General features: G+C 40.0%; 1 protein-coding gene across 6 annotated transcripts in view; it reads left to right on the plus strand.

The window, feature by feature from the left end:
• Positions 1-22,976, plus strand: part of NPAS3 (neuronal PAS domain protein 3) — a 798,065-nt gene that overhangs the window by 666,689 nt on the left and 108,400 nt on the right. For all 6 annotated transcript variants that reach the window (XM_072962906.1, XM_072962911.1, XM_072962907.1 and 3 more), the window contains one exon: positions 10,039-10,213. In XM_072962906.1, the coding sequence (XP_072819007.1) occupies positions 10,039-10,213 (175 nt within the window). The remainder of the gene's footprint in view (positions 1-10,038; positions 10,214-22,976) is intronic.

Raw genomic sequence — 22,976 nt, forward strand, 5'->3', positions numbered from 1 at the left:
CCCCTCTCTGCCCACCTAGCCCCAACCTTCCTCAACCAAGACATTTTTTTGTCCTTCTATTGGGTTTTAGAGCAAAACTGATGGAGTATGGTAAAGCTTGAAAGTTTTGATGCCTATATGGAAAGCATGTCAAATGGATTGGTAAATTAGTGAAAATCAGTAAAATCACACTACAGGTGATTTTCCTGGCTAATTTCCAGTGTACCAGTGCTTAACTTATGAAAGTCGTGTTCATTATAACTGGCTATTGATTCACAACCTAGAACAAAACTTTGAAAGCGTCTTTTAGGTCCAGAGCCATGCCACCATCTCTTGATGACATGGAAGTGTGCAGACAGTCAAGGTGTTGGTATTGGGGTTTTGTGAGTGCCAGCATTAGCTAGCTGCTCCTCAGCTGGAGTTCTTTCTGCCTCAGAAGAGAAATTGGGTAACACCCCTGTTGCTGGATGCATGGTCGGGTCAAAAGACAATAAATTTGCTAAAGCCTCTTTGCAGAAGGAAGGCGCTAGATTAAAAATGGCAGTGTGTACTGTGGGTTTCGTGTTCTCCCGTGGGCAACAAAAAAACCATCCAAATGCAATGAGAATCTTGGAATCAGAGCTTCAATATATGGGGCAAGAAATTAATTCAGTGTGGCAATTATTTCAGCCTACATCCATGGGAAAAAGCTAGTCTTTGAGACACAGACCTGAGAAGAAAAACAAGATAAGAATTTTCCTGTAAATGATCTATTGAAACTGCTCTTCACTATTTTAAAAGGAAAAACAATCGAACGAATGCTAGCATAGATCCATCTCCTTAGGACCAAAATCAATCACCTAGTGTTTACTGAGCCTCTACCTAATGCCTTCCCGATGTCCTAGGCTTAACCCAAGAGTAGTATAGCACACCACCCCTGCCCTGCAAGCTTCAGTGCAGTTAGAACACTGTCATGTCTTGCAGTGCCCCCATCTTTTCACCAAAGCCACCTGCCCCTTCTCGTTCTCTTCTGTGTGTGGAGTTGCTCTCCCAGACCCTTTTGGTTCACAGCCACCCCTGGACTTACCCACATCAGCGCCGCTACTCAAAATGCGGAGAGAGAGTAAATGATTGATAAATCTGGGGTTGACTAAAGTCTTCTAATTAAATTGTTGATTGAATCTAGAAAATACAGTCCCTTTATTCTAAAGACATTCCCCTCTATTTCTATTTTTTCCTTACACCTCTCCCTTTAATATCCTCATTGTATTCTACTACTTTCTGTCCTGCCTCTCCAGGGATTCTGTGGTTCTGGAGCAGCACTGGCCAATAGAAATGTATCGCAAACCATGTAATTTTAAATTTTCTAGTAGCCACACTTTAAAAAAAAAAAAGGAAAACACAAACAAGTGAGATATATTGTAATCAAATGATAATATATTGTATTCATTCTAACCTACCCAAAATATTATTTTAATAGGTAATCAATATAAAATACAAGATTTGCATTCTTTTACTCTTTGTTCTAAGTCTGAAACGTGGTGTGATTTTACACTTACAGCGTATTCTAATTCAGACCAGCGCCGTTCCAGGTGCTCAATAGCCAGCCACGTGCGGCCACCATGCTGGACAGCATAGCTCTACAAATATTCATGGTTAAGGTGCCTGGGTGCCTGAACCCCCAACATGAAATGCCAACTTACATGTGTGTTATCAGAGGGTGTTTTTGGTGAGGCAGAACGTAGACTTGATCAGATTTCCACAAGAGTTTGCCTTTACCACCCTTACCAGACTCCCTCTGCCAAGATCTTAAGAAACACAGGGCTGCTTTTAGCCCCTGGAATGATTCATGTCTTTTGACTCATTTTCTCTACTTGCCAGTTCTGTTCACACCCGCTATTCTAACAAGACTAACTCTCAGTCTGTTATTAAACAGTTGTGAATTTAACTTATTCTTTTAAAATAGCACCTAGAGAGTACTCAGAATGTTGACTTGCTTCATAGAAAATAACCTCAAACACTGCCCCAGCTGGTAGTTATGACAGCCAAAACGAAACAGGAGTGTATTGGGCCTTTTTCTTATGGTAATTCACTAGAGTAAATGGTGCCCACACAGCATTCAGGAAGTTCCCAAGATGTGCTAAAATGTATCAGAAGGGAAGGTTCTGGAAGGGTCAGGAATTGCTCCCAGCACAGAGAACTGTATTCCTCCTTGCTCTCTTCACTGGGTTATTAATTAACTCCAAAATTAATTTCTTGACATAGGCCAACCAACTGCTTTCTACAGTGGCTAAAGTATTTTTGTGCAGCTTGTGATTTTCTTGGATGAGATTTTTTAAGTGATGTGGAGGAGAAGGGTCATTTGTTTCACTATAGACACTGTGGCATTAACATAATGCTTCAGTCTGAAAAACCAAGATGTCAGTTGAACAAGATCCTTCTTTTATTTGGCTTTCTCTTAAAAATCTCTGTTGAGGTGTAAAACCACGTTACCTTTGTAAACTTTCTCGTTTTGTTACTTTTTGTTTTTCTCTCAACAGTATCACTGAAACCTTGTGACTTAGTTCCTAGTGAGCTGATGTTGCTAATCTTTCATCATAAACAGCCCCTTTAAAAGCTATTAGGAATGATTAATTGTATTATTTGTGTACATTAAACCACCCCAAAGTTTCAGTCATATAAACCGTATTGTTTTAGTGTGACTAGAAAAAAATTAAGTAACCTGTATAACTTTCAAAAAACAAACCAAAAAGTCAACCCCATAATTATTTTTGTTTTCCTTCTCCATTTACCATTTTTTGTTTTTGTTTTGTTTTTGTTTTTAATAAAAGGGCTGTTTAGAATCAGGGCAAGATTCAAATCTCTTAACTTACAAGCATGTATGTTACTACTTTCTGTCTACTTTTTCTTGTTCCCATGACCAAAAAAAGAGGACAAATTCACTATGAGAATAACAAAAAACAGTTAAACAAAAACTGAGATATATTGATACTGAAGTCTGGCTATGCATAACTTGCATCTCATCGTGTATCCAGATTTAAATGACAAATACTGAACCATGCAGAATTTGAGGATAATGGATTAACTATGCCAATATCAAGTACTTTATGTTGATTTGTCTCCTTACTAGCAAGGTAATGAAGGAGCTTTGGAAGTGACATCTTACTATTCATTTGATCTTCAGAGAAGGGAGACTGACTTCGGTTACTTTTAAGGTTGTTAATGCTTCTTTCCTGGCATCATTTCATTTTTTTACTATGATATCACCTCCGATTGCATCCTTTTTTCCTTCCCAGCACTGTGATAAACACTCAAAAGTTGCCCTTTCCTGCCCTACAGACACTTTAAAACTTCAAAACTATAAGAACCTTCTAAAGCAAGGTTTTTAAATTTCTTGATTTAGTCACTTTCACAAATCTCTGGGCTCATTTCTGTGATGTAATGTCCCCTCAGTATTACAACATTCTCTAAATTCTTCTTTTAACTGTTATCTCTTAACAAAAGGAAAAGGATATTGACATATTAAAACTATTCTAAAACCACTGCTTCAGTAAAGTGGGGTGATGGAGAAATGCCTGAACCATGATTACAAGAAAAAATGAAATTCAGCATATAATGTATTTCTTAAGCAGAAAAAAAAATAGGGTGAAGAAGACTTCAAAGTCTGGATTGTTTTGTACACAGACTGTTATTTCTAGAAGCACTTAAATATGTTCAGTTGGAGTCCAAGTCTCTGTAATGACCTGTCTGACACTTTTGAAAATTTAGCCATCAGTGTTGATTATTGCTTGATCAGTTCAGTTATTGGTAATGACAGTTATAAAGGCAGACCTGTTCCAAGTAGCTGTCTCTAAGTTTGAATCAGGATCTGCAATTTGTTCTTTATTTCCTCTTGTGTTCCATTTCTGGAACAGCCTGCCTTTTCCTTTTCCCTCTCTGAGAGCTAAGAAGTCCACTGGAATTATCTTCTGACACTTCTTAATCAAACTTCAGAACTGCTTATGCAGTATTCTCTTTACATACTGTGGTTGCACATTCTCAAGTCAGGTACTCCAAAGGTTATAGAAAAGTACACAAAAAACAAAAAAGTACTTGGCCTCCCTGATTCCCAAAGGAATTAAAATATTTATTTCTGAAGATAAAATAAACACATAGTATATCTTTTAGCTCGGATTCTTCTAAGGGAAGGCTCTGTTAACATATCTGTAAGAAGAGAGTGGATTCATTTCTTATTTGATGACATTGGAAGGATTTTTTCATTCTACCTCATCGTTCTGATATAGAACCTTTCTTTCTTCTTGTTCTACTAATTTATACATGTATTTCTGTAACAGACCCAATGCTTTTATGCGTTTTTCTTCAGATAAGTCAGCAAATACATAGAAGGAGACAGAGCAGTAAAGAACATCAAGTTTCTGTCAAAACAGTTCATAAATATTCAGTAGAGTTCTGCAATACGTAGGAAGTTATGAAGATGGCATTAAGATACCAGTAAATCCTAAGAAAACCTATGCTAATCAAGCGATCGCATCTTACTATATTTTATTCTTTTATCACTCTATTATCCCTCAATAATATAAATGTGACCCCCCAAAAAACTACAAATCCTAATCTGCCATAGCGAGATAGAATTTCCATCTTATCCTGGGTCAGGATTTTCTAACCAAGATGTCAGGGTGTCATTGGTAGATCTGAAAGCCTAACCTGGGAGTTAGGTTTCCAAATCCTCTTTCAGGCATGACCTTCTCTCCAAATATTGCAGGCATCCCCTGTGGGGATGGAGCCTGGCTGCTGAAGGACTCCTGAAAAAGGGCTTCGCCTGCTTAACGTCCTGTCCTCTCAGTCATCTCAAGGCCCTCAAGAAATCTACAGAAACCCAGCATCTTACAAAAGGTTTAAGAAATTTCACCTTAAAAAGGGTCATTCAAACCTGCTCTTTATATGTTAAAAATGAATTTTATATTATTCCTAAGACTGAAATGGGCTTAAAGAAAGAAACAGGTTTATCATCTTGCTTTTAAAAGTATCCTCAAGTTATTCCAATGTGGGGACGACTAGCAGTATTGCTGCCTGTTCCTCATTTGGAGCAAACCCTTTCAATCAAAGGAGCACTGAATTCAATGATTTGCACTGTTGGTACACTGCTGTAGTTAAAAAGTATTTGCTCACCCCAGGGGGTCAAGCAAAGGCTATTGACATGCTTGCTTGATGTCTGAAAAGACAAATTAGTCCCCCCTACTATGTACCAGCAGGGTACAATGACCCGACATGGAAGTCAGCTCAAACCACTGTATAATATATTTACATTTTTTTCCAGGAAACTTCAGAGTTACCAAATCAACTGTGTCTAGTGTACAAATTGCATGCAAGCGAACAGAATGTGAAATAAATTTGAGGAAGGCCAGGTGGTTTAGCTTGAGTATGTGGGATGACACTAAGTGGCTATGGCTCGTCCTGGAGGAATCTTGGTAGCTTTGAGTGGGGAAATGCAAGGAGAAAGGAATGCTGTTTCTGGCTGTGACTGCTTATTACTCATTGCCTGTCTCTGGCCCCCTTACATGTTCTCAGCTGTTTTCTAATGCACTAAGCAACGTGAGAGAGGGATTTTTCTTTCAGAGTCACTCAGCCGAAGTACAGGGGGACCAAGTGAGCAAGGTTGGAAACAGTCATGCTTGCTTTTCCTTCTTCTGCTCGGGAAACAATTCAGATTCCCATGAGTCTGTTTCTTAAGTTTACCTTTTCTAAAATTACCATAGAAGTGATGGAGTTTATTATAAAATAAAGAGGTTCTCACATTTGCCTTATAATGTAACTTGCACTAACTGGAAGAACACAACATTAGGGGGAAAGCTGTGCTTTTCTGTTCTGTAGAGCATAATTATAGAGTGAAGATAGGACCAAAAATCCATAGAAAATGAAATTTCTGTAAATTTCTATTGTTGGTGATTTGAACAGATACTTAAGAAATAATTTTTTAATGAAGTTATGTGAAAATTCACATAATAAACTAATGAACTAAACACAGTTTTGTCATAGTTTGGGGGGAAAATAGTTATATAAAGATGGCCCTATTATCTGAAAGAATTCCTTAAAGCCTGCTCTTTGCCAGCATTTATAAAATTCTATCTTCAGTTAACTCAGTTGGCCTCTATAGAAGAAGGTATAGGTCTCCATGCTTATGGCAAATACTTACTGGGAATGAGTATATTATGGTGCTATATTGTACTCATTTTAGAGCAGTAAATAATGTTATAATAATAATGCCATAAATAATATAAAGGAAGCAAGCTAAATTTGTCCCAATCAAGTACAGAGGAAGCAAATTTTTTAGGCCCATATATCCATCTTTTATTCATTCAGCAAACATTTGTGATAGACCTACTATGTACAAGATACTACTCCTAGTTCTCAGCGGGCAAAAATTCTAGAAGAGTTGATAACTATAGTCATATTGGATGGAAGCTCTATTTATTTTTTTCTACTTCAAGCTCATGTGAATGTCTGTTCATCAAGTAAAAAATCCCTAGTCTTAGTTTTTGCACTCTCTTTTGAGGCTTGGAATTTAGTGGCAGCTAAGTTCCAAGTCTCTTGCCTAGTCAGTCTTCGTAAGAGACAGAAACAAATCAGATGGGTTTAGTGAGAAAAGCCACAAACAGAGTGAGCCAGTAGGGCTTACAGCCCTGCTTCTACCGCTAAACACCTGGGTAAACTTGAGCAAGCCTTTTAACTTCTCAGAACTATTGAAGTTTTTACCTATTCAATAAGGGAGTATAAATAGATGTTTTTTAGGTCTCTTCCGGCTCTAAAATCTATTTAAGTCAAGTGAAAACACTATGGGAAATGTTGAAAGTGATGGATGTGATGATGATGACGATGACTCAAGGTCTATATATAAGTAGACTTCTGTCTACCCCTGTATCTATTTCAGTTTAGTACACCTGCTTTCATGCCTTCTTTTGACTCAAGAGTCCAATGGCAAAGTGTCCTTAGCCCAGGGGATTGCCAGCCAGGCTGCCTGCCCTCAGCCTCCTCCCTCCACAGTGACCAATGTTCTCTCCCGAATAAAAGTGAAGCTACAGGACAGAGGAGCTCAGAGGTCCCTGCTCAGCCTCCTGACTGCAGGGGTGCTACCAGAGAAGTGGGAGGTTGAGTCAAGCAGACTTTAACCAGATACTGGGATAATCATATCAGTTCCAAAGACTGTTACGAGGATTCGTCAAAGTAGGAAGAGTACTTGTGCACAGTGGTCGGTAGCTGAGGCCCAGAGCACGCATCACTTCTGCTGCACCCCCTACTGATTACAGAGATGTTTCAAAGCGACCACACAGACCCTAAGGAGTCCTCACCAAAGTTACACAGGAATCCACATGCCTGTCATCCATTCTTATCTGCCAAACAGCAGTCACAACAGCAGGCATTTTGTAGTGCTTATTTCTCACAAGGAGATTTCCTCTGCATGGTTTCACTGGATTTTCGAAATTAGGCTGTGAGGCACATAAAGCAAGTCTCGTTTCCATCCCAGCTGTCAGGCCACTGCCTTGCACCATTCTAAAATGTGGTCCTCCGGGACGGGGTGCCATCCACATAGAACACAGTGTGAGTGGTGCCCCCCCTCCCCACTGAGTCCTGCAGAGCAGCAATACTGCCACTTTCAGAATAGGAAACTGAAGCTCAAAGAGGTTAAGTGAATGGTCCAAGGTCACACACACAGGAGGAAGGGATTCCGATCTCCAAGTCAGGTTATAACTCCCGCTATTTTGTGTGTTCCACAGCACCACTGAACTTTACTACAGTACATACATGAAAACCTCGACAAGGTCTGAGTCCTCCACCAAGATACGTCAAAGCCTAATATAGGATGGAGAGGTTGGCACTGAGGAAATCTCCTTGTGAGAAATAAGCACAGTCTTCATGAGACAAGGAGAAAGCCCTCACTGTGTCATAATGTGGTGTGGCACACTGTGACTCAGTGGTGCTCTAACTAGACCACCCGTGCTATACTCGGGGCATCACTTTGTGGAAAGGCAGTCCTGCACATCTAAGTCCATCAGGCTGTGGAGACAGTGGCCCGCTCCTCCTCTCCATATAACTGGCTTACATGAATATTCAATAACCAGCACCCCTAAAAAATCTATTACATCTCCCACCTGTGTTGTCATCTTATCACAATCTGTGGTCAGTGCCAAAAGGCACATTGCAGAGTTAAAGATTTGGAGTTTGAGAAAAGTGACAGAAATTTCTATTAAAAGTGCTGCAGTTGGACTCCATGCAGAATGAGAGTGACTTCCTCATACTCACTAATCCCCAAACAAAATAACCATCAAGAAATATTAAAACACACATTTTATTAGTTTCATTTAATTTCTTAATTGCTCAAAGTCAGTTTACCCATTTATTGCTGTGTGAAATGCTTAGAGGCAAGACGCACATTAAAGGGATTATTTCCATGTAATCCCTCCCTCCCAGAGGGTAGGAACCGATCACTTCTGAATCCTGATTTACGCTCCGTAACAATATCAAATGGAGGAAATAGTTATTGTAAAATGATAGAGTCGGTCGTCGGGTAATACAGGAGAGTGTAATTTAATAGCAAAGAGAAAGGACCTCATTTTCGGGAAAAGTTAGGCGAGCCTTTTTCAGGAACAGCTATTAACCAAACTGAATTTAGCCTCCCATTTTTCTGGCTCTACCTCTGTTAATTGATAGATGTTGAAGATGTGTAGACTGTTAAGATTTCAATCAAATGGTGTCCGGGAGTCGATGTGATGGTTTTACCGGGACTTGGAGTTCTAGAGATAACGATGGCTCTGAGTATTACACTCTCTGTGACAGTGTGCCTGCCACCAGCCTGCCTTCCTGGCAGGCAGAAGAGTGCAGGCACTCTGGTGGAATCTGAAGGGATGCTACAAATTGCGCAGGAAAGGCAGCTGTGGTAGGAAAGGGTTCTAGGTAAATAGCCACCAAGAAACTTGTGACAGTCTGAACTTCTGGCAATTTCTGTGGCATATTAGAGCTGTCCTGAGACCATTAAACTCCGGAGAATGGGAAACCCATTAGTGACCCAGGAAAGAGCTTCTTCTTGTTCTGTTCCTGATGCATCTCTCCCAGTCTCAGTACCTGTAACCCAACTACATTATTTTAGGACCATTATTGCTATTCTTGGAAGGAAGTAACAGTTATAGCATCAGAAGGGTACAGAGGTAAGGCCAGTCCTCACCAGCAACTTCTGCCCCCTTAGACAGCACACACCGCAGACAGGGGCCACGGCTGACAGTGGAGGCTGACTCTAAAGGTAGAGAATGAGTATCAAATACCAGAAGAGGGCCAGCCTGGAATGGAGGCGCTGCCGAACACAAAGAGTAAACAAAATAAAACACTTCCTTAAAAGCCCTCAAGGAGATCTGTACCATGTATTTTATTAGATTGAAGGCAAAACAAGCTGATACCAGCAGAAAAAAATGGCTGCTTCAGACCCCAGCTGACCTCCTTTGCATGGAAAATTCTCCATACGATTACAGAGCTAATGAGTAATATTTAATGAAAGCATTATGCCTTTGCATATATTTGTAAGCAGCACTTCTTCCACTTAAATTTACATAGAAATAAGCTGATACGTATAAATACGCATCCTGGAAATCTGTGTATTTTAAGGAAAATACTCATTCACTATCTCTGGCTGTTTCTATACAAAGCTCAAACTTCACAATAAGAAAACTGTAGAATTCAGTCAATCATCCAGTTGACACCAGACAGGCAAGTATTTGATGATGCGTGGATAAAACAGCTGAACTCCGGCAGACTCATCCACATTTCACAGAATGTTTTGACTTTATGCAAACAAGAGTGTTTGAGGAAAAACTGGGCTAAACAATTGCTAAATAAATACATGTTGGGGGAAAAAAACCTTTCAATTTCAATAACCCTTAAGCATTGGAGGATAAAGTCTTAGAACCAGCCTTGTTTCTGGGGGCTTCCTGCATTTCCTTTTCTGCTCAGAAGCTGCATAGCAGTAGGTCCGAATGTGAAAAATGAAAAGCCTGTGACAACTCTTTCCCACTCTTTCTTTCTTTTCCACCCCAGGTGGAGCTGACAGGCAGCAGCGTCTTCGACTACGTCCACCCCGGGGACCACGTGGAGATGGCAGAGCAGCTGGGCATGAAGCTCCCGCCGGGGCGGGGGCTCCTGTCACAGGGCACCGCGGAAGATGGCGCCAGCTCAGCGTCTTCCTCCTCGCAGTCCGAGACCCCCGAGCCAGGTGGGACTTGCAATCCCAGCGCGTGGGTTGGTGGGCAGGACCTTTGCCAATAATCGCGCTCAAGTTGCCAGTGTGAAGAGACTATAAATAGGTCTGATGGTATTTAACAATTCTGTGCAGCTTTCTGTCCTGTGCAGTAATTAAATAAGGAAGAGATTTGAAAATAAGAAGACATTTTAATAAGGATAATCCAGAGATCTAATTTCAGTTGAACAGTACATACAGAAGGTCCCCGTTCCTTGAGTTTCTCGTTCAAATTAATGGAGGAAAAAGGTTCAGATTTGGAAAGCTCTCTTCCTCTTTATTGTTACCATGGCGAAATGTAATGCATTCATCTATAGCAAAGACTTTTTGAATATTAGCTTGTGGAGAATTAAAAGTATTAGGGGCTTGTAGAATCTTGGTTTCTTTCTTTTTTTTTTTTTTTTTTTTTTTTTTTTTAGTATCAGAAGGTACTTGAAAGATGTGAACAGATAAATTAAGGCTAAAAAGAAAACAGAAATGGCTACATTTTAAACTGCCTTTCCACCCTCAGTATTTAATTAGATCAATTGTATAGAGGAATGAGCAGAGGTGACATTCCTCATTGGGATTCCTTCCAGGACTCTTATAGACTTTGCATTCAGAATGTTCCCATTTTCATTGTGTTGTACTGATGATAATTTAAGTATTAGGGGAAAATCCATTTATAAATTAAACAAAATGACTTGATATCCATCAGTCCCCTAGTTCATCAAGCTGTTCAAACACGGGGAAGATTGGCTGGTCGGCCTGGGTCTTCCGAGAGCGCTGGTAATTAGATCTGCGAAGGATTTATTCTTTGCTGATTGGGGCTTTAAATTAATTGAAGTTCCACATTTGTGGTTTTGTCCTTTTTGTACTTTTTTAGAGGAGATATTTCATATTCTTGTGTGGTGGAGTGCTTGGCCAAGCAGCAGTGGTTTAAATGTTAATTTTTCTCATGAGAAGTTTAAGATTTTTAATGAATCAAGGCCTGATTTGAAGTGCAAAGTTTTATTTGCTTACTTGGGAAATTATTTTTGCACTCTCAAGATGTTTGTACTTTACTTGATAATGTTGTTCTAAAACAGTCTTGCAATACAAAAGCATTTTATGAAAGAAAAATCTATTGTTTAGATTAACAATAACTCTACATACTTCCAAGAAAACACTTTTATTTGACCTGCTTAGAAATAATTACAGCATGGTTGCTCACACAGAAGGGAAAAAAAAACATATTTGCCTCTTTTGGAAGTATTTTCATTCCATCTGGAATCAATCCATGTTTCCCCGTTTAAGTTAACTGCAGCTTCTAGGGCATTATTTTATAGTATTGGTCAGCATTCTTCTCTGGTGAGCCCCATGCTCGAGAAAAGAGTATTTAAGACTACTCTTTACTATTTAAAAATGAAAATAATTTTCTTCTGAGAGGTCAGGGGGAGTCATATATTCTTATACCATGGCTCACTGGCTTTACTGAATAGATACGTCAGTGAGATCCTTGCACCTGCTTTGTTCACATCTGGGCATATTTGAGAAGTAGCACATGAAAATAGTTTTCTACTCTTTCATTTTAGAGTTGGGTTGGGAAACCTGAGTTGCTCATGACTCTTAAACAATCAGTGTATAAGAAATCAAATTTACAACCTTAATGTCAACTAAGGCCATGGAAGAGTAGACTTTGTTGCCCTGAATCATGAACTCTCAAGTTAAGAAGAATCTTCAACAATCCTTGAATCCAACCTCCAACCTATGCAACCATCCCTTTACAGCAAAACCAACAGAGGCCCTTCCAATCTCTGCTCATTCCTGATTCGAAGCCCAGGAACACACAAAGCTTCCCACTCGGTTGGTCAGCAGGTCTGATAGGAAGTTCTTCCTGATATGGAGCCAGAATCGACTTGGCTGCAACTTCTCCCCCACTGACCCAAGGTCTGCCCTCTGGGACCACATTTCAGGCTGACTCCTTCCTCCCCATTACAGCCTCTCAAATACATGAAGTCAGAGACACCAGATTCTTCCTCCCACCTTCCTTCTCTCCAGGTCCACAGCCACCATTCAGTGGTGTAAGGCTAAGACCCTCACCACTTGGGTCCCCCTCCCCTGGCCATGCTCTTGTTTGTTGGTAACCCTCTAAAAACAGGGCCCTGAGAACTGTGTAGCCTCTAGATATATTCTGATGAGCACAAAGCAGGGGGACTGTCACCCTTCTCGGGTTAGGCTACTATACTCCTGTTACGCAGCCCCAGGTTAAAGCGGGTCCTCTTGGTAGCCAGACCCCACTGTTGATCCATATTGCACTTGATGTCTCCCTAAACCCGTGAAGGGTGACTTGTCCCCTGGAAGAGGAAAAACAAAATCCACAGCCTGCAAAGCAGCTCTGCTAGGGTATCCCTAAGCTAGTCAAAATCAAACTGGTTTGAGATTAATTATAAAAACTCTGATGAATCCCATGCCTTCTGTGAAGCACCAGGTTGCATAAAACAGCTCCATGAACACTGTCAGGACTCAGTTCTCACTTAGCATCTTTAATTCTAGATATTAGAAAAACAACATATATCCTTTACAGTTACTCTGTCATTTAACACTGAAGTGTGATTGAAAATTTACCCAGGGCTCGTTCCCCTGCCTTCCTGGCCCTCCTTGAGCCATCCTAACTGGGAAAATGCAGAATTCCACTTTCCATGTTCCTTAACAACTTGGGCTCATTAGCGGCAGTCGCGTGAGAAGTGCGTCTCTTCCTTGATGGAGAGTAGACGTCTCACCATTAGAGAGTGTTAAACTGTCTCTGCCGTATGATTCTGGAGTGTGGGTGATTTTCAGTCTTTGTCTTAAAAAGGCAATTAGATTGACTGCTCAAATACTGAAAGGCAGTGTAGGATGCTACCTTTAGCTAAATATCTTCACTAATGCAGATCATTGCTCCAGGGGAATGACTTTAAAAGTCCACATCAGGCACTACATCCCAAAGCGGCTTATGTTTCTTAAAAGCTGAAAGAATTTTAACAAGATTTTCTAATTCTTAATAACATGAAGGGACATTTTTGAAGACTGTTGTTCACTACATCATAATCTTTAAAACTCTGATAAAGCACAGATTCTTGCTTAAATAGTGGTGTAATTTGGTTGGAAAACGGATATCAATATGTGGTGATTATGAAAATGAAGGGACTAGTAGGTATGGAATTTTTCAGAAGCCCCGATGTGTTCAGTGTAGCATTACTAAGTGACTGAAATCTAAATAACATTTGGCATTATAATAAAAGGAAATAAGTGACTAAACCAGCCTAAGAGGCAGTGATCCTGTCCCATAATAGGAATTCTATTTCTTTGACCTGCCAGCCCTATGATTGTCTTGTCTTGAATGAGTCTCCAGATAATGAGACAGGGGAAAAAAAGCTGTTGACTGGACAGCAAACCCAAATAAATATTTTATATGTATGCAGATTCATTAATAGTTGAATAAATATGCTCTTTCTTTTAGAGAACTCTTAAGGCAGGCGGAAGAAAAATAAATGGGTAGCCTATTTTTAAAAGTTAGAAAGTTCTAGCGTGCTTCTTTAGGGGCTTGAGTCCAAGCATTTTAGAAGAGATTGCTCTGTGCTTGGGTCCTGCCTGCACCCTTGCCTCTGCTCCTGTGGCTCCTGCAAGATGGCAGGGTGGGTGGGGGGCAGGGGGGCAGCACACAACCTCTGAAACAAGATGTTTGGGTGGCTCATTTTGTTTTTGTAGATCTGCTTGTCTCTTTTCATCACTCTTAATGATTCTATAATTTTGGGGTTATGAGTGCTATCATTTTAAAAAATAAATCTTAGTGCCACATCTTTTAAATGCTTAATAAATAAGAAATCCTGGAGGTACTTGAAATTTTTCCCTATTCTGAAAGCAAAGAGTAATATTCCTTGAGTTAGGTCATCAAAATTGTTGTGTTTTCCTCCCTCTTCCTCCTCATTAAAACGGACTGATATTTTCCAGTTGTAAAGCTCATGCCCATTGTGAAAAATTTCGAGAATGCAGAAAACCAAGTATAAAGACCAAAACACCTCCACCCCAAATAACCACTGTTCTTATAGCTGTATGCTAGATAGCCGTCTAGATTTTGTTTGACTAAAATTAAACCGTAACATACATGCTTCTGGTAGCCTGCTTTTTCACTTAACCTCACAGACCGCTTTCCCTGCCATGTTTCTCACTTAACGTAAAATTTCCTGTCTCCAGTGGTTTGTTCCCCACGAGCTATAACCATCAGCTCCCAGCCATAGGGACCACTGTCGGGAGTAACACACCTGGGCCCCACTTCGGGGAGAATTCAGCCAGGATACGAGGTTCTTGCTGCTTACTGAATGGGTGCGAGCTCACAGAGGGAGAAATCAATACTGCACTGGGATACAGACAATTTAGTAAAATGTGTGAGACAGTATTCTTGGTGAAGAGTGAGAGTAACTACGACAACATGGTTAGCCATTGGCTATCTAAAGTAGAGGCTATTGTGTTTTGTCTAAACTTTCAAGCAGACCTAGCCTGTTATAGGAGGTTAAGATAATTACTGTAGTAGTATGATCTTTATGCTTTTATACCTACTCTACGTCCTGAATATTTTAAAGGCAAGCAGAACTGAAGCAGTTGAGTACTTGCCTGAATAGAAATAATCTTCATTTTCTACTTATGCCCCTGTGCTGTGGTAAATGGGATCAGCTCCTGATTCTACAGGAACTCAATTCCTCTGCATTCGTTAGACGATTTTCATAACAAGTGATATAATTAAAGGCACAAATGTTTAGGAATAACAACAAAGAATGTAAAAATTTATCTGAGGATCAGATCAATATTGTATTTCAAAAGCTGCTTAGACACGAGATATAATTGTATTTTTATGGGTGAAATACTTACCACCTAGTATAGGGTTGGAGTAGGAGGGGAAGATACTTTGATTTTTTTTTTTTTTGGTATTGGTTTAAGTTTCCTATCAATGAACTGAATTTAGAAGTCAAGCAAGGGAAACCATCTTACTAACCCCACATCCAACCTCAGTCCCCAGACAATGTGACTGTATCTACAGCACTTTCTGCTGTACTGCAAATGTCAAACAGAAGGTGTAATGGATTTAATATTAGCGCTGGCCAAGGTGCTGAGGGAGCTGTTAATAATGTCACTCCAGTTATTGATCTGAAGCCTTTAAAAATCAAAGAAAAGTGAGAGATCCCCTACTGGGGAAAGGCACACAGTGACTGGTTTTTATTGCCAATATATTTCTACATATAGAGTGGCAACTTTCTGGAATTATGTTATCACCATTAATCTCTGTGAGATTTTTGGAGTCATTATATGGTAAGATAATATCATGGAGACTGCTCTGCATGCTAATGCTAAAAGATCAGGCCAAGTTCTTTTAGGCATAAATAGAGCTTGATAATTTGTGTGGTAATGACAATATTCAAGTTGTCAAATGATAGGTTTATTAGCACTAGAATTATTCACGATGACAATGTTAGACCCACAGGAAGTGTTAAATATGAACTGTATAGTCATGAGGATGAACTGGCCCCTCTTTTGCCTTTCTAAAGCTCTGAATACAAACCATGTCGTGACTCACTTGAGATAGAAATCAATTCTGTTCCTACAATTAGTGTACCTTTTCAGGAAACTGCTAATCCTTCGATCTGAATGGCAGTTTGTATGCAATGAAATTCCTGCTTTCCATAGTCCCCAACTAATAAATGAAATTAAAATGTATAATTTATGTTGAATGTTTATCAAACTGTAAACACACGTTTAATTCCTTTCCATATTCATACAATATAAGCAAAGATAAATCCATCAGATAATGTACCACGGTTATCTCTGCTGGACTGAATAGGAAATGCATCTCTACTGTAGCTGTAGCAAAGAGCCAGACAAGTTCACGATTACCCCAACCTGGCCTGATTCCTGTTAATACTTGTGTGCACATGTATGTGTCAATTCTAATAGTCAGATAGCAGCCTAACAAAAAGTCATCTTTCCATAACCCAGAGACATCCTTTACACATAAACTCAGCTTTCATCCAAAAACTGTATTTGCAAGATGATGTATTTCCCTTACATCGCTATTTTGAAATGAAATAAAAACTATCTCTTGCCACTCCTGAATGAAGATGACACACACTCTCCAAAAACAAGCCAGTACTACTATAGGGACTGCCTCGCCAAACTCAGGATGCTCCTTTTGCCTAAAAAAAAGCTACCTTGACTCAGTACCATTTTTTTCCTGCAGAAAGTAGGCTTTTCTTAAATGTCGCCTTTATCTTCAGCTAAGTTAAAACGAGATCCCCTGGAATGGCCACAGAAGGGAATACATTTTCCCAGTGCTTTCTTCTGGTATGCAAGGCCTAAGAGCACGTAGAACCCTAATTTGTGTTTGCTCACATTTTTGTGTGCTTGTCTGTGTATGGTGAGAACAGCTGCAAAGCAACCTTGTGTGTATTTCTAGGATCTTGCCTGAGGGAGCTAAAGAAAATAAGAGGAAATCTGTCCTTCCTACCAGGGTCTGCTGCTCCAGCACCTGAGCTCCGCTCTTCCAGGCCAGCTCTGAGAAAGCTCTGCGGCAGCACAAGGCATCCTTGGGGGCGTGATACCCTAATCTGTGAAAATCCCTGTTTGGTGACTCACTTAGCTACAGAAAGGCAGCCTCCCTTTAGTTTCCAGGGGAGATGCTGGATGGCACCCTAACTCTGTCTGCCATACTGAAACTAACTTTCTCTTCCAAAATTTAGATCACAGTGGTTGCAACTCAAAAAAGTGCAACTTTTATATAAATTAATATAATGGTATTTACAGGATAGCAAATGGTTTGTTCAATAATAGAAGTGTAGGCCTCTTACCAAAATACACAATAGGTTCACTCAGTTTATATGCAGCATTTTTTTCCATAAACCTTCTATTGAAGGTTTAGAAAATCAATTTTTTAAACCCATTATTTTTAAGTTGTTTTACCAAGCTTTCTAGGTCATAATTTTGACTTTCCTTTACTTATGGTAATAAGGGGTACATTTCAGAGTTTCTAAAATAAAACCCAAGACAAGTTGTTAATGGATGACCTGTTCTTCCCCATAAAAAACAATGTGGCTGTCTTTGTCACTGGATATTAACAAATTAAAGATTCTATTTCTATAACTCTTGCCTTGAACAAAGCACAAGTTATTTGCCTTTAATACATATGGCTGCACAGAAATTTCATCCCTGTCCAAATGATACCATTCTGAATTCCTCCTCTACACTCAACAGCAGACTTAAGAAGGATCAGTTACCCGGTGTTGACTGAGCTTTGCAGGGTGCACAGTTCAGAAGAGGCAGAACCGGCTGGAAACCATTTCCACCCCTAGTGAGCAATTTACTCATGATTGCTTGGGGAAAATACTGGAAATATTGCTTCTGTGTAAAGTTTGCAACTTGCAGTTGTCAACTCTTTGCCAAGCAGTTATTCCCAAATATAGCTTTAGAAGCAAAGCGTTTGCAGGCCACTGTGACAATGGTTGGCATTCATATCGCGCTTGGTGTATGCAGAGCACAGAAACCACTAATTACAGGAGTTAATTCACACCCTGTCCCTCTGAGGCAGGTCAGCGTGTTATCCTTATTTTACAGATTGGGGGAAATGATGGAAATTCTAAGTGGCTTGCCCCAAACCACACAGGTTAGTTTAGCAGCCAAGATTAGAGTCAAGAGTACAGTGTTAGGGTTGCATAGGTGAGAAGCCTAGCAACCGGAGAAAGGAGATAGAACCCTGGTAGGTACAGAACCAGAGGAATTTTCTCCAAGGGGTTTCTGAAGCCCTGAGAGCAACCTAACAATCCCCTCACGCACATATTTTATTGGGTTAAAACATCTTTTGTTTTTGACTGTATTCTCTCACTTAGAACTAAAATCCTGCAGCTAATCCTTCTCTCCTCCTCCATCTCTACACTGAAACTCCTTCCACCACAATGAACAGTAGGATCTGAATCAATTACAGGCAAAACTCAGCCCTAGGTCTCTCAATCCCCATTAGCTACTTGTCTCCTCAGCCAGGAGTGCAGCCACAATTGTCTCTGCGCATTTGGCCTCTGCTCCACCTTGGCCACTGTGCGGCCAGGCTCTGTGCACCTTCTCCAGGCTCTTCCTTTCAGTTTCCCAAGCAAGCGTGAGATGGAAAAAGAGCAAGAAGAGCAATAGGTCATCAGGTGGTGGTCACATGCTCCTGAAGGTGCCTGCTCGTGACATACAGCCATGGACATGGCTTCTTGGGACCCATGGCAAACATCAACCCATCTTCTGTTTGTTGACAAAACTAGCCTGAGAGGGGACCTAGTTGTTACTAATTGGAGTGAATTTTCATTCAAAACCCAGACATACCTGGTAATCGGGATTATGTAGACTATTCAGTGACCATTGATTGTATGTCTGCCATGTGTCAGACATTAGACAAAGCACTGAGGAAACAAAGATGAAGTTCCCTGCCTTCCAGGAGCTGACCATCATGTGAAGGGGACAGATCGTGAATACAAAGCAGGAGGATGATGATGACAGGGCACGGCGGTGTAGGAGCAAGGCAGCATTGTATTACAGGCCCCAGCTGTTAGCAGTCTTGGCTGAACTACTCAGGTTAAACTTCAGCCCTGAAATTCAACCCAGGAACATGGCTTCCTTGCGAGCAAGCTACTCTGACATGCCCAGACACACACAGACCATGACTGGCAGGGACTTTGATACATATTGTCCGGGGTGGGGGGGTTGTTTGTTTATTTAATTAGCCTTTAAAAATACCTGTTACATGATACATTCACAGGAATATAAATTTGTCTCTACTGATCTCCCTGGTTCTATAGGAGTGTTCTGAATGGGAGGGGCCCCCAAACTGCCTCCCTCCTACTCATACTGAAATTTCACTAACTGAAATTCAGGAAATGCTGGCTTTGGAAAATTGGCCCTTTAGCTTTTTCTACGCAAGCCAGAACTTGTTGCAAATATTCTAATAACGTTAATGATAGCTTTTATTACGTTCTACCTATATGTTCCAATTACAAGAGTAGGCATGTTTCCAGTAATTTTTCTCAAAATGTACCTAAACCAAAATTAGAGATGGTAAATGGCCTGCCTCACACTAGAGGCGACTGTGGCCCTGGGATTTGAACTCAGGCCATGTGTTTTGTTTTGAGCACTTTGGTAGGTGCTTACGGAGAAGATAAGAGGTAGATGTGATACTTGCCCTTAGGAAACTGATCATGATAAGACTTATACACAGTCAACTATCAGAGAAAAAAGAATGCTAGTGCTGCTGTTCCCCGCTGAGGGATGAAACTGGCAAGTGGTGTAAGAAACCAGGGAGAGGCTAAATGATTGTGGGTGGCTTTGATGAGGAGAGATGACTTGCATGAAAACCAACCTAAGAGCAAAGAGGGAGACATGATCTTCCAGGAGACTCATCTCAAGCCGCAAAGTGGGAGTGAGGACACTGCCTGTAGGAGGCAGGAAGGAGCCCTGTCTTCCCCAGTGAGGCAAAGATGCATGCTTATTCAGGATGGAGCCAGATCTTGGAGCCCCTGGAGTGCCAGGGAAAGCATCTGAGATCAGTGTGATAAGTTCTGATTATAACTCATTCAATAGAGCAGTGACCCAAGGAAAACATTAACACCCATAGATATCAAACCACATTCTGAATTCGGAAGGATCCTCCCTTGAGCGTCATATACAACTACCTATGGGCTCCTGAATCCCTATCCAGCATAACTACTAATATTCATCGCATGGTTGCCAAGTATCAAACACTCTCCTAAGCTCATTTCTTACAAAATACAATGAAGAAGGTACCATTATTTTTCCCACTTTACAGATGAAGGAACTAAGAAAAGAACAATTTTTTTTTTTAATTTGGAAAAGTCATACAGTTAGTAGGTGGAGAGCCTAAGACTTGAACCCAAGCAACTTGACACCAGAATTTCTCTTCTTAACCTTTCCAACATCCTCAAGCTGTTCCTCAACATCCATCTATAATAGCTGTCTAACCCCTCCCTGAGGCCCCCAGCTTGGGGCATGCTCCATCCCCCCTCAGCAGCTCTGACTGTTAGAACAGTCTTCCTGGTGTTATGCTGATTCTTGTCTGCAGGTGACTTATGTTTACTGGACTTAATACCTGATTCTTCGTTTTTGTAAGAATATGAAAGATGTGTTGCATAGAGTAGACTAGAAACCATTCAAGAGGCCATTTCTTTAATCCAGAAGTGAGTGAGCAGACCTTGAGAATTATTGCAAAGGAAGAAATGATGATTTGGAACTAAGATAATAGAAAAAGGTAGAAATGTACCTTGTGGTCAGTCTTTAGCCAGGAGCTAATAGGTAATACTCTAGAAATTACACAAGTCTCAAGTTTTCAAATGAGTAGAATTGATGACACCATCTGTCCACTCTCATTTTTTTTATCAATTGGTAATAAAATCTTGAAATATTTGAAAATTATAAATTGCATATGCTATTTATCATGAAATATTAAGATACAAATATCCTTAAGATTCAAAGCTGTTCCTCCTTATGGTTTATTAAAGCATATCTGTGCCTTCAGTAAAATATAAGTCGGCTGATCAGTGCCTCTCACTTGTTAGGGGATGTCCTCTCCAAATAAAAACAACACCAGTAAAAGCAGTGGTAAAATTTGTGACATAAAGAACCTGAAACTCTAATAGGCTTATATCCGAACTTATATCCAAAATATATAAAATATTCTCAAAACTCTATAATAAGACACAAAATGATCCAGTTTAAAATGGACAAAAGACTGTAACAGACAATTGATGAAAAAAGATATATGAATGGTGAACAGGTTCAGGAAGAGAAGTTCAACACCATTAGCCATAGTAAATTGCAAACTAAAATTACAATGAGATATCCCTATACATGCAAGTGCACAAAGATTTCATCCTATGGGTTGTTCTAAAAATTTTATAATGTCAACATTTAAATGTAAGTCTATGATCCACTTTGAGTTAACAGTTTTATACTTATTTTATTATTTTATGATTTGCATATGGCTGTCAAATTGTCCTAGCATCCTCTTTTGAAAAGACATTGTTTCTTCTTTTGAATTGCTTTTGCAAAATTATTGACTAAATATATGTATGGATAGGTCTATATCTTGAATCTCTATTCTATTCCTTTTATGTAAGTTTCAGTCATTTTGGTAATTCCATGTATTTTAATTATTGCAGCTTTTTAAGTGTTAGAATCAATTAATATAAGTCCTTCAATTTTATTGTAGTGTTTTTAAAATTTACCTATTTTTGTCTCATACTAAAATATAAAATTCATGACTGCAAAGTCAAAAAAAAAAGAACCTAAAACTCAACTCTCCTGTGTCCAGCCATCTCTTGGTTGACACTGGAGGAGAATTAAAAGTATCTGTTGATCCCCCAAATTACTGTTAGTCAAAATGAGGTAGAAATTGATTTCATGATAATATAAAAGTGAATTTAAAATTTGACCAATATTTAGGGAAATACTTTCCATTTTGCAGAAGAGATATAAAAGTACAGAAATACCATAAGTCCAGTAGTCTAAATATAGGAAACATTCACTCATTCATTCATCCAGCCATTTATTTATTGCCAGGCTCTGTCCTAGAATCAAGGATATGGTAGTTACCCAGAAGGTCCTTGTTCTCACAACACTTTTATTCACATAAACCATCTAACCAAAAGGATTTCTGTTGAAAGACTTAGTTAATAGTGGTCTCCATTTTATAAATAAGAGGTGAATCCTTACATCAGATTGTAATGGACCAGTTGGGTCTTCTCTGCTTTCTAAAATGCAGAGCAACGCGGACTCTGAGACAGTACTTCCCAAAACGTGCTCTTTATTGTAACTGCCCTGTGAAATGCTCTTTGTGAAAAGGATCCCCTAGTTAAAGAGCAGAGGAAAAGGCTTCGTTGCCCATCTTCCCGTTGACGATAAGCAATGAACATTACCTTAGTGAAGGTTTGACATTTGTGTCATCACTGAGTCTATTTATTTTGTTTGAACTAGCCTTTCCCAGTTTATTTAACTATGGGAAACTTTTCTTTAGAGAGAAAGTAACATCCCAGAAACATGTAATGAGGCCCATGATCTTGTTTCTGCTACCCGGGTGCCACCCCTGCCCGTCCATGCCAGGCACTTCCTCCAAGTCACTCCTGCAGGCAGGATCGCAGCCCAGCCATGTGGCTCTGAGGTTAAATCATCCATTTCCTCTGATAGCTCTCCCAAATGTCTCTCCTCAGTCCTCGGGGTGCCCTGCAAGCTTTCCTAAAGGTGAGCTCCTAGATGAATCTAGTAATTCACTGAAAAGTTCCAAGACAAGACCTGTCAGCTCCACATTTCACAGTTTTCAAAGCAGCCCTGGGCTCTGATCGGCGGGTCTCACATCCCTCTTCCACCCTATCCTCCCTGGTCTTCACTTAATAGGCAGAGCATGGACGTCTGTGGTTTCCCACTCAGCAGAGCCACACACCAGTAGATTCTGGTGTGAGGGTATGACTGTGGCTGCCCATTTTTAGTACATCTAAAATGCTTAGAGCAGTAGCATGGCACATTGTAAGGGTTCAATGAGTATCATCATTATTATTAATTAATTATTATTAATTTTGTTAATAACTTATTACCAAAGTTATTCCTTATGGAAAGTCTGGCCAGGGCTTAGGTGACAAAGTTGGCTCCTGTGCCAACTTGAAAGGTTTGAATTTGGGCTACATTGTCACCGTGTTCCAGCTATCTCTCTTAA

Source organism: Vicugna pacos, chromosome 6 (genome assembly GCF_048564905.1).
Source record: "Vicugna pacos chromosome 6, VicPac4, whole genome shotgun sequence".
Lineage (NCBI taxonomy): Eukaryota > Metazoa > Chordata > Mammalia > Artiodactyla > Camelidae > Vicugna > Vicugna pacos.